General features: G+C 43.5%; 1 protein-coding gene across 1 annotated transcript in view; it reads left to right on the top strand.

The window, feature by feature from the left end:
- The window catches only part of INO80B (INO80 complex subunit B), a 44,788-nt gene extending 41,683 nt beyond the window's left edge, over window positions 1-3,105 (top strand). The window contains exon 5 of the mRNA XM_078679071.1: window positions 2,279-3,105. Coding sequence (XP_078535197.1) covers window positions 2,279-2,746 — 468 coding nt within the window. The 3' untranslated portion in view covers window positions 2,747-3,105. The remainder of the gene's footprint in view (window positions 1-2,278) is intronic.
- Window positions 3,106-17,238: the final 14,133 nt, after the last annotated feature.

The following is a 17,238-nucleotide window of genomic DNA, read 5'->3' as shown; positions in this document are numbered from 1 at the left end:
GAATCGAGCTCATATCACTAAACCTGCACCTGGACACTGACGTCACATTGCAGACTGACTGTTTCTGTGTACAAAATTGGGGATTTTTCTAGAATCGAAAGTAAATGGTGGCTGGGTAGAAGCGGCACAAACAAATATTAATAGTAACAATGAACTAAACAACATATCAGATTATATTGTTGAGAACAAGACTTGGGTGCTCCAGAGCGAATATAAGCCACCAAAGTTGTCTTCAAAAGTAACAAAGTCAAAAGGAAAAATATAAATTATATAACTAAGTAAATTATTCTGAATAGCATAAAAAACTTCCCGTGCAGAAGGAATTGAATCCCCAATCACTCCACAAAAAACCAGTTCTATTCTTCTACATACTTTATTCCTAAAACGTCTCCATAAGCTAGCCAACACATGTTTCGTCACTCACCATTTACCAGTAACTAAGACACTAAGAGTCAAAGAGAGTGAATATTTCTGACATTAGTACCATGCCAAAATCGAAGTTAAATCTATGGCATGATAGTGAATTATTGCTGGATGAAGAGTACCTATATTTGAACATTGTGAAACCTAGGTATCCATGCCTGTATATTTTCCCTAAAATACATAAAGGGGGTGACTTCCCTCGGGCAGACCTATTCTCTTGGATATTGGTGGACCGGCTGAGAGAATTTCAGAATTTGTAGCTGTATTTCTAGGGCCATATACACTCAATCCCCCATCTTTCATTTGGGAAACCAAGCATGGACTTAGTTTTCTATGTGACTGTAACCTTAAGGGTATACAAGGAGGGAAGGAGCCACTGAATGGGTCTTTATAAAAAAAACGTTTTATTGGTTTGAAAGAGAGTTCTACAGTCTTGCATATAGTCCCAGGTACTGGCTGCGATTTCCTGCTTTGGAGTCTTCGGGAGGTCGTCTTGGTCGCTCCTCTCGATATGCCCAGTAGTGCCCAGTATATGCAAAAGAAACAAAAAGACAAACGCGGCAATTACTTCACTGCCTGGTTTCTTAACTGATATGTGGGAAAGGGAGTGAGGGTAGCTGTCAGGTGTGAGAGCGAACCACCGTCACCAATAGAACTACGGAGGAATTAAGCCCAACGTGCGGTGAAAAGTGCACGAAGCAGTTCTTCTGCCCTGTAGCCTCCGCTACCCGGTTCCCCCTTTTCCTAGGTTAAGAAGAGTACGGAAACCACCCCGTACCTGCTTGAGCCATGCGTCTTCCTGCGCGTGGCTGGGCGGTGCATAGGACCGGTGGCCTCCTGGCTTCTCCCGCGACGAGGCTTCTCTCTCCTGCTCCGGTGGTTCGGGGACGTCTGGCTCTGCTCCGGGTCCGCTGCTTCTCAGGTCCGGGTCGGCGTCCGCCACACCTTCTTCCCGTCGGCTTATCCTGCGCGGCTTGCGATCTCCACGGCACCACAGCACCTCAGCGTCTTCCAGATCCTCCTTTTCTTTGCCGTACTCCTTTGGGGATAGGCCGTTCGCAGGTGACGTCAGGGGGGCGGACTCGCTGTCAAGGGACTCCAGACTTCCCTTAAAGGGTCCGGACCATTCCTGTAGGGAAGACTAGAAGTCTGTCACGGGGAAGGATCCTGATGGGTTCGTGACCCGGTGACAGTGACATCACCTGGGAACAAGGAATGATATTGGCCACTCCAGATGTGGTTTCATTATACACAAATATTATACATGATTTTGGAATACTAACAGTGGAACACTTTCTCAATGGAGGACCTGTTGAACGCCTGGCACACGCTCACAGGAGCTTACATATGATTCGACTTATCCTTGAAAGCAACGTCTCCATGTGCAATGGTCGATTGCACCGTCAACTTTGCAGAACCGCCATGTGCTCCAGATTTACCCCCACTGTAGTACGTGAACCTATTGATGGGTTGGTTGGAGGAGAGGCACGCCTGGGGCCCTAGTGGTGCAAAGTCGACTGAATATAAACATTATTGGGGAAGAGTCACAGATGATATTTTAACTATTTGTACTAGACCTTTGGATGAGTTGATTGAGTTGTAGTATACTTGGACTCCAATTTATATAATTAGAGTGTTACTTAGAACATCATTTTTTTCCTCTGAAACAGAAACATTTTCTAGATCATGCTGCAACTCTGACAATGTTCAGGGGAGAATATGTCCTAAGGCAGCTGAAGCTTGCGTTAGGAATTTGGCTTGGTTCTGGCGATGAGTGGCCTTTTTCTTATTAATGTTGATGTTCTCCCTGCACAATAAGTACCAAGTAACTCGTGGATCATATTTTCTTTTCTAGAAAGCCCTCTTGCAGAAGCAGCAGAGCTTGCCACCCCCTGTGCCTGAGGTGCCCGTAGTCTTCGCACCCAAGGAGATGACTCAGGAGATGCTGGTGAAGAGAGAAGAACGGGCACGCAAGCGTCGCCTCCAGGCAGCCAAGAAGGCGGAGGAGAACAAAAACCAGACCATCGAACGCTTGACCAAGACCAACAAGGCGAAGGTTAAGACTCTGCGCGAGCGTAAGGCCAGGCAGGCCCTGTGCCCCATGATCCGTTACTCCAACAGACTAGAGCAAATCACTGTTTCTTTCCCCCTTGCTGTGCCTTGTCCTGTCCCCTCTGCACCATCGCCTGCCCCCCCAGCTGCTGTCCTGTGCGGGGTGAGCGGCTGTACCAGTGCAAAGAAGTACTCGTGTTCAAAGACTGGCGTGCCCTTGTGCAGCCTTGAGTGCTATCGAAAGAACTTACAGCTTCAGCCCTGTGGGTGAGAGCAGACGCGAGGCACGCCACTGGAGCACTTATGGATGCGGATGCGCTGTGAAAATCCACAGGCAAATGGACTTTCTTTCATTTCGTAAAGCATATTCTGGCCACTTTGTTTAAAAACACTCAGTACCTCTTGGTCATCATGAAATTATCGCCCTGTGATCTGCAGTGGGCTTCAAGCTGAACTTGGGGACTTCGTTTCAAAATTTTCAATTTACTTGCATCATTTTGGCCTTTAAACAGCTGTTAAAAACACTGCAGTAAAGGTGCACAACCAAACTCCATGTAGAAAATATGAAGAATTACAGCTTATTGTTGAACGTTTAAAAATGAAAAATAAATTTTTTAGGCTGAAGCAGTGCTTCTGTAAAGAAAAATTCTTAAGTTAGTAGTGGGCAAGCCACATTTTCACTTCAGCAACTGTTTAGTTCAGAAAGAGAGATGAGTGCATGATCAGCAGGAGAATGGCGATAACTTGCTGCCAAGTGTTTGTATTTGCCAACATGTTAGATAGATTGGCTTCCTGCAGCATGCAAGAGGTCGTCGCTTGACCAGCAGATGACCGGCAGATGATCTTTTTAGAGATGCCAGTATTAGCATGTGACTCAGTGAAAGCGCTCACACAACTGGTTGGCATCTCTAGCATTTGGCACAGGGCAGTTATCTTCCACGGATTGATGTCCAGCTCCGTTCACTGCGTCCACCAGTGCAAAAACTAGGATCCAACATCACTGTGTTTTGGAGAAATATAAAAATATAAGTACCTGTAACATTGTCATCAAATAGTCCTTGCTTGTGAGTGGTTTGTGTGGTGAGTACTGTTTTATCAGTTGCTGATACTAAGATGTAGATTTATGTACTAGCCCTATTATAGGTGACACATTATAGAAGGCAAGTGTGGCCCTGAGCAGGGTATGGAGACACCTAGAGCATGACTATGAATAGGTTGCAAGGCTGAGCAGTCTGTCTTTTATGCCTACATTTTAACCCACAAACCCTGGATGTTCCACCTTCTTAACATCAGTTTTCTGTTTTTGTCACTCTTTACTTGTATTTGGAGATTCACTCCTACTCAGTTCTTTTTCAGTAAAAACAGCACTACCACTCGTCCCATCCCGCCTTTAGTTTCATCTTGGGAGCTATAGTGCTGAGGAGAGCCATTCTGCTTGACAGTTCTAACTCTGGTGTTGTGTTTACTCGAATGAGTTTTAATGTCTATCATATTTCTGTCTACATTGTTCTCCCCATTTCTCATTAGTTTATACTCCACAGCTTCTACTCAAGGGTCTTCTGGTTTAAGTTGTGTGCATTTTAGTTCTGTGATTCACTCCATTTTTCTGCCATGTGAATTTCCAGCTAGCCACAGTGTCAAGAACAGACCTCACTGGCGATAGGTATCCTGGTAACACAACTAGGGTGTCACAGCATGATATACCTCGCACTGTTTTTTTTTTTTAAACATTCTTTTTGCTCTGCCTGAGACAATCTCACAATTGCTTGATATAGACAAGTAGCTGTTTTTATTTCCAATGTGGATATTTTGTATAGGAAGCACTGTGGAGAGCTAAGGATGGCATGCATAGAATTGCAATAAATCCAACAAAACACTGGGTTGAACCCAATTAGAAAACCCTGGATAAGGAGCCTTTAAAAGAGCCTTTATCCATGAGCTGCAAGGTGGAGGCTGGGGTACGACATAAAAGGGCCGAGGTGGAGTCTTGCGTACCTACTAAATATATCCAAGACCTCTTGCAAGGCAGGCCTGTCAGAATTTGTGAAGATCATTTCCTTCTTACCATCAAATATGTGTAGATTCTTTTCTCTATATACTTGGGACCATTTCAGTCATGATTTTAAATATGAATCCTGCTTATCCACATGGTACTTTTCAGAAGTGGATACGTGCTCCACCACACGCATGGAAGGCATTTCTTCTCTTGACTCTTGCTGCTTTCGAAGTTCACAATTGGCTTCTAAACTCGCCACGTGATGTTCTGTAAAGAAAGGGTTTGTGGTTGGTTTTCACTCGACAGAAAATGCAGAGTATGTTCTACGTCTTGGTCCTGCTTAGTAAGGGGACACCTTTGTGCAGCAGCTGTTTATGTTCCGAAGGCAAAGGACCTGTCCCATTCTGTACCTCAACACGCTGTGACAACTCTGCTCCCAAACTATCAGAAATGTCATCTACCATTGGCAGAGGTTTCCTTTTTACATCACATGGCCCCAACATGGAGCCCATGACTGTACCTCTCTGTATATGTGAATCCGGTCTTCGGTTAATTACCCCCACATGAAATGTCCGTGTCTGAAGCAGTGTAGCCAAAGAATCCATACATGCTGCATAACCTTTGCATTATAACATTCACAGGTGCACTCCGGATCCACTCGAGTGACAATATGAGCTTGAGACCAGCCTCCCTAATGTGTGCCCAAAGTATTCTGCTTCCTTTTAAACAACACAAACGTTTCTCAGTGGAAGGTAACAGCCTTGACCTTTAAAGTTCCACATAAAACCTAGCAGCCCCTCCACATTTGTTGCCTTATTCCACATAAAGACTAATGTGTCGTCTTAGAGGCAGTCTAAACAATCATTCAAGAGATTGCATAAAGCTCTTTCAAACGTGGAGGTGGTTGACGAAGGACCAAGGCGTACGATTAAACTAGATTCTTTTGTAAGGTTTTAAAATTCTGAGTGTTGGAGATTGGCTGCAGCTCAGTTCGGTGGCAATCGGAGAACAAATGCAGAGTAGTGTTTATTAAAACCGTTCCCAAAGTCCTCACTCACTCATTTGTGTTTGGGAAAAATTGAGACTTTTGTGTACCGCTTACATACTTTATCAATGTTACCATTTTCATAGTCCTTACTACTCACTAACTCAGCTCCCTCCTCGTTTCACTGGATACCATACTGCTTTGTTTTGATTTGCTTCCTATTGCTCACATCCCAGGCAATGACTAGGAGTTGCATGGTACTGGCGAAGTGTAAACAATCCACCTTTAAACTCTTGTACCATGCGGAAACGCCCCACTAATTCTGTGCGTATAGGAGTTAATCCCCACTGTATGAGAAGAGCCATACAGACTCGTTTTTTCCAGGACAATTTATGCGCCACAACCCCTGCCCAATCATCCTGCAAGTTTCCTGGCAGTTGAAATATGATCCAGTTGGGATTGGGTAAAGCGGTATCTCACCCAGCTTGTAATTGGGCAGAGCGGTATCTCACCCAGCTTGTAATTGGGCAAAGCGATATTTCACCCAGCTTGTAATTGGTCAGAGGGGTATCTCACCCAACTTGTAATTGGGTCTAATAGCAGACAACTGTTCCTTGGATTCCCTCTCTGATGTCAGATTTGTAACTAGAAGAGTGGACATTTATTGAATACCTGCTTGACCAAGTGACTGAAGGCCTCATAAATCTACTTGTCCTGTAAATTAAAATCCAGTTGTCCTATTTGGGGCCATGTAATGCCTTCAACACTTACGGCAGCATTCTCGCTTTCTTACTTTAGGTCAGAGGAAGGAAGTATCCGGTGAATTGCTCAGGCAAGTTTACTTTGAAGTATTCATTAGTTTTCACAAACTGTGCTGGAAATAAACTCCTGTTCTGTTTGCGACCAATGCCCCGTTTTCCAACTGAAAATCAGGGCGATCGGTCCCTAGTTTGACTTTCTTAACTTGACTACAGTGCGTCATTGGTTAGCAGATCACTTAATTTCACTGTCCCACAGTTTTCTAGTTTGCCATATTTATAAGCCCGTATTAAGTTGTATAACAGTGACGGCATTTACATTTTACAACTTGAATCACTTTGCAAAGTCGTGCACGTCAAAATGTTATGGGCCATCTACCCCAGTAAGTTTGTATTGCATACAGAAAATAAATTTTTTCACTCTTAAAATTTACTCCCATAAAGATTTACTCACATGAAGATGTTTGCGTGAGCAAATCTACTCACAATGACCCGACGTAGACGGGACGCGGTTATTCCAGAGTTAACTGCCCTTAAAGTCTGAGCACTTCTACACACTTAGTTATTTAGGGGTATTCACCAGCTCCTCCAATCCCTTTCCACCCTGGAACAGGTCATACATGTACTCCTGACAAGGACAGGAGAAAGAACATGTTTCCAGGTTGTGAAAGGAGTATCTCATGAACTGCCAATATTTTTCCTCTGGAAAAAAGTAAAAGTTTTAACAAGTGAATTTGCAGTTGCTCTTCAGATTTTCGTGTTCGCAAATACCCCCATGTATATTCGGTCATGCAAAATGGAACCCACAAAATGCGCTAGTAATGTGGCTGGAAACCTGCATCTGCTGTAGGTGTCAAAGCCTACTTCAGTGAAGTCTTAGGAAATTCCTATAAGTCGTAAATGTGTACCAGTGCAAGGTTCTAGACCTATGGGTGCAGGGAAGGGGCTTTAAGAATGGGGCACAATTTGGTTTTACACGATATTGATTAGCCATTTTTTAAAATTGTAATATTGCCATACATCAAACAGATTTAATTTAATGATCTGTCTCTAAACTCCAATGTTTTGCTTTCAAGTTGCAAATATTTTTGGGGCATATTTTTATTTTGGAAGTAAACAACCTGCACAGTAGTTTAACAATACTGGCTGCAACCTTCATGCTCTATTTTCAGGTCTCTTATCTGTGTTTTGGTAAATTGCGCTCAAAATGAACTTGCCAGAGTTGCTTCGATTCTTCGGCATGTGATTGCATTGAATGCAGGAGCATCCTGGGACCGTTACAAATAACCACAAACTGAAATTTAGCCACATTTGTACACAATGTTATATTGGCACTCTTGTGAATAATGCATCCAGAGATTACTCCTCAATGTATTTCTTGGAGTGTTCACGCGAAGAGTAAGGGATTTGAGTTGATGAACCGCATATACCATTCTGAGCATCTTCTGTATGTGGATGCTTATCTTGCCTAGCAGTAGCACTCCTCTGGTGGATGGTTCTAACCGTGGATTCCTCACCTTGTGAATATTCCCCCAGGTGTCAGACTGGATCTGTGCATTTAAAAGCCGTACTCCTGCGTGCCGGTAGCTGCTATCGTACGGCCTCCGCTCTGGAAGTGACAAGCAGGGCTGTATATAAGTGCTACCCATGCACGCTGATATGAGTTGCTTTCATCTGCGTCTTCCGACATGGGTTCCTAGCTTACTCGTTTCATCTTTGACAAGTATTTTCTTTTCCAGTGTGCAAGCGACAACATGTCCGGGTTAAACCTTGTAAGGATTGTTGCAACAAATGCTTGGGGTAGATCCCCACAATATATGTCTGTGGTGCCTGGGGCCAGAGCATGACTCCAGGGCCTGCGGCAACTGTGCCCAGATTATCACGAAGCCCACACAGTACCACAAAGTGAAATTCTATGTCTCCAATCATCGGAAGGCTCCGCGCCGTGACCAGTCACAGTAGAAAGGAAGGTCTCACTCTTGTAGTTCTCTCGGCAGGTCCTCATTGTGCCGTAAGCCTAAGAAGAAGCTTAGGAAATCTAGATGAGAATCGACCCCTTTTTCTCCACTCTGGAGCTTCAGATCGGTGCAGGGGCGTTAACGCGCCATTTGGTCTCAGTCTCGAAGTCCTGAAGAGCTCATTCTTATTTTGGTCCAGATACAACCCAAATTTCCCGTTCCGTTTGCGATGTCGCAGCAAATGGAGGCCTTTCAGGAGACCATGCTGCATATATTTGTCATGTTTCTCTCTCCCACTGGTGCATCTTTGGGCTCAGAGGACCCACAGAGGCCTCAAGTTGGGACTCTGTGCCATCTGGGCCTATTGAACCCACACGCGCTTTGGTGTCATCTTCTGTTTTGGTCCCAATATCTGCTCTGGTTCCTTTTGCATTGACTGTTCCGGAAGAGGAGCCAATACCAATAGAGGTCTCTAACCCTGAGCTGGCTTCGAATCAACTGAGGCTGCACTGCAGTACTACAGGGGGCAGCCTATAACCAATCCTTTGGGCTCTGATACCTTGGGTCCGCGTGCCAGGAGGTTTAAACCTCTAGTAGTGGCTGACTTGCCAGGATATCTCTCTGGCCGCGAACCACGTGGCACAATCTCCAAATAGCAGGGCATAGAGTGGAGCTTGGGAATCCAGTGTACCTTTCTGCCTCTACCCCTCTTGGTTCGAGTTATCAAGAAGATCAATGCCAACCAGGCCCAAGTCGTACTGGTGTCTCCGAATTGGACCAGGATGGTGTGGTATCAAGAACTCCTGGGCATGAGCATCTGTCCTCTAATCAAGCTGCTGCTTTAGCGGGATCTCATGTCACAGCAACACGTCAAGGTCCTGCACCTGGGCCTCAGCACTCTGCACCTCTGTGCTTGGAGACTGAGTGGTGGCAGCTAGGCTCTATCTCATCTCCCTGCCAAAGTTGTTGAAGTAATTCTGGCAGCCGGGCATCTTTCTATAAAATCAGTGTGCAGAAGGTGTTGGGGAAAGTGTGTGGCTTGGTGCAACAACCATCCCATTGACCCACTACAAACAAAGTTGTCTGAAGTGTAGTTTTGTTTTTGATCCAGCAAGGGCTTGCTTTGGGCACTGTTTAAGTCTATTTGGCATTTTTGAGTTTGCCAAATCTTCCTTATTTGTTTAAATAAACTGTTGTGATGAGTTTTCTCAAAGGCTTACAGCATGTTTCTACTGAATTCATTTGTTATGCCGCAGTGAGAATTGCATTTGGACTTTTCTAATATGCACCCCATTTTAGCCAATGCACAGCTGTCCGCTACGTCTCTTAGCCCTGAAACGCTTTCTTCTGGTTACAATCCTGTCAGCTTGTCGCGTGATTGTGTTGCACTCCCTTTTGGCCCTTCCGATTTATACTGCATCCTCAGGCAAGCTGGTGCTAAGAATGTGAGCTGTGTTCATTCCTGTCGAAGGTAGTAACCGCTTTCTGCGTTGACTTTCTTTGCCCCCACACACATCGAAAGAAAAGAGACTACATTATTTGGACCAGAAGAGAGCTCTCCGTTTCAACATTGACTGCTCCTAGGACCTTTGGGTGGACAGTAAACTCTTTGTGGGCTTCTCTGGAACTAAGAAGAGCAAGGCAGTGCAGAAGAGTGTGTAATCCTTTTCACCAAAATCTGCTAAGCATTAGCTGAGAAGCATCTGTCTGTACGATCGAGGGCTCATTTTACTCAAGCGAAGGCTGCTACTACTGCACTACCATGCAGAGGACCTGTCCTGTCAAGATGCTGCTTGGATATCAGTGCTTATGTTCGTGAAGCACTATTGCCTTGACAGGTCTGTCGGAATGGACATTTTGCCCCTTTGGTCCTGCAAGGTTTTTTTGTTTGAGCCATTTCCAAGACCCTCCTCTGGGGAGGTCACTGTTAAGGTATCTATTCAGAAGGTGAGTCATCTGCGTTAGAAGAATCCATCAGAAGAATAAGTTACGTACCTTCGGTAATGCTCTTTCTGGTGGATACTCTAACTGAAGATTCATTACCAACCTTCCCCCCTACCTGCTCTGTTGAATGGACTCTTGCCATTTAAACAAGTCCCAACCTGGATATCTGCACACTCGTCACACCAATTTGCTGATGGGTTGTGCATCCGAGCATGCGGGCAAGCCTCAGAAAGCAACGGACATCCACGCGTCTGGGTGCCGCTTACATGCAGCCTTGCTCGTCACTTCTGAAGCAGAATGACATTGGCATGGAACTGATTTGCACATGGCCATGTCTGAACTGGGGTGGTGTGGAGTGCAAAAAAAGATGCATTTAGGCCCAGATCTCTGTACTGGGGTGAATGTATGACATTGTTCTGCATTCTGTCCATCAACTGTTGTTTTGAATTTGTCACCCCGAGTGGGATGGGTATGCTCAGACGTGAGTCCCATGCTCTCCACACCACTGGAGTCAAGCTATCCTGGCTGAAGACGGCTGATAGCCAGAAACCGGTCCTAGCATGCTTGATTCCGGTCCAGGAAAGAGATGGCTTGGCAGTTCGAGCTGGACTGTTCCCATGAGGCACAGGGTCAATGCTGATTTGCACATGGCCACGTGTGGAGTACAAAAAACGATGGATTTAGGCCCAGATCTCTGTACTGGGGTGAATGTATGACATTGTTCTGCATTCTGTCCATCAACCGTTATTTTGCATTTGTCACCCCGAGTGGGATGGGTATGCTCAGACGTGAGTCCCATGCTCTCCACACCACTGGAGTCAAGCTATCCTGGCTGAAGACGGCTGATAGCCAGAAACCGGTCCTAGGATGCTTGATTCCGGTCCAGGAAAGACATGGCTTGGCAGTTCGGGCTGGACTGTTCCCATGAGGCACAGGGTCAAGTCTGAACTGCGGTGGTGTGGAGTGCAAAAAAACGATGGATTTAGGCCCAGATCTCTGTACTGGGGTGAATGTATGACATTGTTCTGCATTCTGTCCATCAACTGTTTTTTTGCATTTGGAACTGCTCAATGCCACCAACCGCAGTGCTGGGGTAATGCTTTTGAGTTTCCGGACTCAAAGACCTGGGGGAATATTCACAAAATCAGAATATGTGTTTAGATAGAGTATCCACCAGAAATAGCATTACCTGATCTAAGTAAGCTGTTTTTCTTTCCTGCAACCATACTGTGGCACTTTAAACTGGCAGGCTAAGAGTTACTGCTCTGCTATGGGGTTAGGAATACTTGTCCTGAAAATACAATAAACATGCAGACTTGTCCTTGATCTGAGATGGAGCTGGGTTGAGGATGGTTAATGGATTGTGGTGTAGTATTCTTTAATCAGGTGAAACTTCAACTTTTTCTGAAGTTGGGACACTCCTGCTGGCCACAGTGATTTCTTTTTTTTCCAGGTTCTGGATTCCGAGTTTCTGGAGTGGAAACTGCAGTTTTTGTTTTCTTTTTTGATTTTCTTGGTCAGCAGTCTGATGAGGGCCTTGCTGAGGGTGTTCCGAGATCGCCCAGAGATGGTAAGTGGGAGTGCTGGTCATAAATGATGCAACTGGTTTGGAAGATGATGCCATCTGTGGCTGTTCTCATGAGGCACAGGGTCAATACTGATTTGCATATAGCTGGGTCTGAACTGGGGTGGCGAAGTGAGCTAAAGAATGATGATTGATTCAACCCAGATCTGTGACTGGGGGTGAGTGTCTGAACAGTTTCAGCGCTCTCGTCCATCATCTCCTTGTGTTTGCTTTGATGTGACCATATTTCTTCAGACCCTGGAAGAGACGTACTGCGGCAGATTGGATGCTTCTAAGAGGTCCCAGTGTGGCATCTGGGAGGCAACGTAGTAGGAAATTACTACCATCCAGATGCAAGAGGATAAGTGCTTGAACATCAGTTCTAAAGTCCCTTTCTGGGATAAATAGTTAGACTTTCAGAAGAGTGAGCTAGTACCCGGCAGTCTGAAAGATGGGGTTCTAAGCTGTTCTGGTTCATGTCATTGAACCAAGTTTGTACTGTATCTTGTTTATTTTACTTGGCTAATGACCTAATTCTGTCTCGGTTAGGTCCAGCGTCAGATGGCTGTTGGACATCCAGGTCTTGATGATGATGCAGTGTTTGAGGCATTGGATGTCTGAAGCAGAGGCTGTCAAGTAGAGCTGTGCCGCATGAGCCTTTTGCTGAATCTCGTTGCTGTTATATCCGAGTATGTATAGGTTGAAGGGTGCACAGTCAAAATATCGAGTTGAAAATTTCGACCTACAAAAATATCGTGTTTAAAATTTCGAAGGTACAGAATATCGATGTCAAGAATATCGTAGGACAGAATATCGACCCTGAGGTAAGTAATATCGATAGCATATATATCGATGTAACTAATTTCGATGTTACTAATATCGATATTTGTATTATTTTTTTGATTTTTATTATGTATGTGTTATATGTTTTTGTTAAGTATTTAAATTAATTTATATTATATGTGTATTATTTTTATATATTAATACATTTATTTTTTAAGTAAATTATATGTTTTAGTACCGGAACGGGTTGTGGGTTTATAGGGGAATAGGGTGGGAAGTAATTTAATTGTAATTATTAATTGGCAATTAATTATTTTAATTGATAAATTAATTATTTAATTGGTAATTAATGTTAATTTTTATTAAATGTTATGTTTTAGTACCAGAGCGGGTTGTGGGTTTATAGGGGAATAGGGTGGGAAGTAATTTAATTGTAATTAATTAATTCTTTATTTAATTATTAATTGGCAATTAATTATTTTAATTGATAAATTAATTATTTAATTGGTAATTAATGTTAATGTTTATTAAATGTTATGTTTTAGTACCAGAGTGGGTTGTGGGTTTATAGGGGAATAGGGTGGGAAGTAATTTATTCGTAAATATTTAATTTTGATTTAATTAATACTTGGCAATTAATTATTTTAATTGAAAAAATAATTATTTAATTGGTAATTAATGTTAATTATTATTAAATGTTATGTTTTAGTACCAGAGTGGGTTGTGGGTTTATAGGGGAATAGGGTGGGAAGTAATTTAATTGTAAATAATTACATATTTTTATGTGTAATATATTTTGTAAATATTTATTAATTGTTATTCCCTACTGTTTCACCCTTTGGAGTGGGAATAGTAATTTTTACCCCTACGCTATCCAACGCTTTCCCTACTGTTGCACTCACTGGAGTGGGAATAGTAATTTTTATCCCTACGCTATCCAACGCTTTCCCTACTGTTGCACTCACTGGAGTGGGAATAGTAATTTTAACCCCTACGCTATCCAACGCTTTCCCTACTGTTGCACTCTTTGGAGTTGGAATAGTAATTTTTACCCCTACGCTATCCAATGCTTTCCCTACTGTTGCACCCACTGGAGTGGGAATAGTAATTTTTACCCCTACGCTATCCAACGCTTTCCCTACTGTTGCACTCTTTGGAGTTGGAATAGTAATTTTTACCCCTACGCTATCCAACGCTTTCCCTACTGTTGCACCCACTGGAGTGGGAATAGTAATCTTTACCCCTACGCTATCCAACGCTTTCTCTACTGTTGCACCCACTGGAGTGGGAATAGTAATTTTTACCCCTACGCTATCCAACGCTTTCCCTACTGTTGCACTCACTGGAGTGGGAATAGTAATTTTAACCCCTACGCTATCCTACGCTTTCCCTACTGTTGCACTCTTTGGAGTTGGAATAGTAATTTTAACCCTATGCTATCAAAGCTTTCCCTACTGTTGCACCCACTGGAGTGGTAATAGTAATTTTTACCCCTACGCTATCCAACGCTTTCCCTACTGTTGCACCCACTGGAGTGGGAATAGTAAATTTTACCCCTACGCTATCCAACACTTTCCCTACTGTTGCACCCACTGGAGTGGGAATAGTAATCTTTACCCCTACGCTATCCAACGCTTTCTCTACTGTTGCACCCTTTGGAGTTGGAATAGTAATTTTTACCCCTATGCTATCCAACGTTTTCCCTACTGTTGCACTCTCTGGAGTGGGAATAGTAATTTTTATTCTTACGCTATCCAACGTTTTCCCTAATGTTGCACTCATTGGAGTGGGAATAGTCATTTTTACATACCCGCTATCCAACGTTTTCCCTAATATTGCACTCACTGGAGTTGGAATAGTAATTTTTACCCACCCGCTATCCAACGCTTTTCCTACTGTTGCACTCTCTGGAGTGGGAATAGTAATTTTTACTCTTACGCTATCCAACGCTTTCCCTAATGTTGTACTCACTGGAGTGGGAATAGTCATTTTTACATACCCGCGATCCAACGCTTTCCCTACTGTTGCACTCACTGGAGTTCGAATAGTAATTTTTACCCTTACGCTATCCAACGCTTTATCTACTGTTGCACCCTCTGGAGTTTGAATAGTAATTTTTACCCTTATGCTATTCAATAATATTTATATTTATTTATGTATTTAAGATGTTACATAATGTATTCAATTAATTTTTAAAATATAGAAAGTATATTTAATTGTTGTTATTTATTAAATATCGTTATTTATTATTATTTATGTTATTATTTTATGAGTGTTTATGTATTTTTAAATTGTAGTATTTGTTAATATTTTATAATTATTAACAAAATTATGTATACATTATAATTAAGTATATATTATATATTTTATTATTATTTTAAATTAAATGTTTAATAGTAAATATGTATTATTTATTCATTTTAAACATTAGAACACATTTTAACAAGTTTAAACTATATATAAGTACTATTTACTTAATTTTACCTCTTTTTTTTTTTTTTTTAAACGATATATTTAATTACGATATTTTTAACATCGATATTTTAGTTTCGATATTTTTGTACTTACCATGTTGTAGATAGGGTGTCGATATACTTGCCTTCGATATTCCAGCGTCGATATTTTGTCAGTCGATATTTTCAGCCTCGATATTCTGTCAGAGATTCAGGTTGAAGATGACCAGAGGCAGTATGGACCTCTGGGGGACTCCACAGATGATCGAGACCTTTTGTGACCTGGAAGTGCCCATATTAACAAACTGGTGTCTGTTGGAAAGGGAGGAGGAGAGACAGTCGACATTGCTGGCTGGTGCATCTCATTTGAGACTTCGAGGTGCGTATGAGACTGTCATGGTTGACTGTGTCGAAGCCATAATACCAGGGGGCAAGGATCCTCTTTATTTTTGGTCAAGAGGTGATTGTCTGTGATGTGCAAGGTAGTGACTTCCGTGTTGCCCCATGATATGAAGCCAGGCCGGTAGTAATGCACGAGATGGTTTGCTTTCATGTGGTCATTGCAGTTGAACATTGACTGCTTGTCAGTGCTCTTGCCAATGAACGTCAGGTGAGTGAGGAGCCTGTAGTTGGGGAGGTCAACAAGGTCTAGTGTGGGTTTCTTTAGGACTGGGAGTACATGGCCTGTCTTGAGAGCTTCTGGGAAGATGCTTTGGGGGACTAGACAGGAGGCATTGACAATGGTGAGTTTTTGGTAAGCGAGCATCCGCAGCGAGAGCTTTGAAGAAGGACGATGGTAAGACATCTCCCTCTTAAGAAGTGGCGTTGAGGGATTTGCGTTTGTCAGCAGTATCTGGGAGAGAGGGGGCAATATGTCAAAAAATTCATCAACCTCGGTTTCCCTGGTCTTGGTGGTGGTGGTTGACTTGGTGGTGGGGGTACTGGTATTGGTAGTGGCGGTCGTATTGGTGGTGGGGGTACTAGTATTGGTGGTGGTGGTCAACTTGGTGGTGGTGGTACTGGTATTGGTGGTAGTGGTCGACTTGGTGGTGGGGGATACTGGTATTGGTGGTGGTCGTCGTATTGGTGGTGGGGGTACTAGTATTGGTGGTCGACTTGGTGGTGGTGGTACTGGTATTGGTGGTGGTGGTCGACTTGATGGTGGGGGTACTGGTATTGGTGGCGGGGTTTTGGTGGCAGAGTATTGGTGGTGGTGGGATTGATGGTGGTGGTGGTTAATAAAACAAGCTTTTGAAAACAACCCGTCAGGTGGCTTTAGTGCAGATGACATGTAACAGATGTGCTGTGCTGTGGTCAGCTTCAGCCCATTAGCACAGGATTATATATTTTTCTAAATCCATTTTAGTTGGGGGGAGGGAGGTTGAAACAGACACTAGATAATGCCATGTTTAAGTGATTGAAAGCAGGTGCCCGTGTTACAGGGGCGGCTGTGCTGCTTAAAAAAACACAAGCGGTTTCAGCTGAAGCAGCGAGTGTACGGACTGCAGTAAGAGAAACTCAATAAAGTAAATAGTGCTCACAGACTGAATAACAGGTCCTGTGTAACAACCAAAGTAAAGGGGCCAGTCACCATGGGAGGTTACAAATGAAGACAAGGCCGTACTAATGAGGGACTAACAAGGCTATTAATGAATCCGAAGGCGGCATTTACGAAAGACAATGACACAAGCCAATGAAAAATATGGGAGGAGAGTGGGCGCAGATTCTCTCCCATACTCTACTACAGCAGTCTCGCAGAGCGAGCAGTGTATGTGCGCTGCCGATAGGTTCGACCCAACAACGAAGTGAAAGCAGGAGAAGGTACTCCGACAAATGTGGGAAATTAAGGAGAAAGCAGTAAAAAATCGATGGAGAAAACTGGAAAAATCACTCAGACAAATGTGGGAAAGGAAGGTGAAAGCAGTAAAACGAGCCAAACTTAACAGGAAGCACTCCGAGAAATGGGGTCGGAGGCTGAGCAGTGCCGCGGCATTGGAGAGCTGGACCTGGGGTTGTGCTGCTGCCCAATTAAGTATGTCCAAGGATGAGGCAGGGGTGCTGGGAGGGACTATGTGGGATGCGGGAAAACGGGCTGCATCTGGGAGCGGAAAATGAGGAAAAAAACAGGGCGAAGCAGTGGGAAAAAGAGGGAAAAGCAGGACAAAGCATTGAAAACTGGGGGGGGATAAGGAGAAAGCCATGAAAAACGAGGCAAAAGCAGGAGAAAGTACTCAGAAAATGGGGAAAAGGAGAGAGCTCTCAAAAATGGGGAAAGGAAGAAGAAAGCAGTTAAAACGTGATACAAGCAGGAGAAAGCACTTA

This window comes from Lissotriton helveticus, chromosome 2_2 (assembly GCF_964261635.1).
Source record: "Lissotriton helveticus chromosome 2_2, aLisHel1.1, whole genome shotgun sequence".
NCBI classification, from domain to species: domain Eukaryota; kingdom Metazoa; phylum Chordata; class Amphibia; order Caudata; family Salamandridae; genus Lissotriton; species Lissotriton helveticus.
Note: the sequence above shows the minus strand (reverse complement) of the source record. Positions and strands in the feature narration are given on the sequence as shown.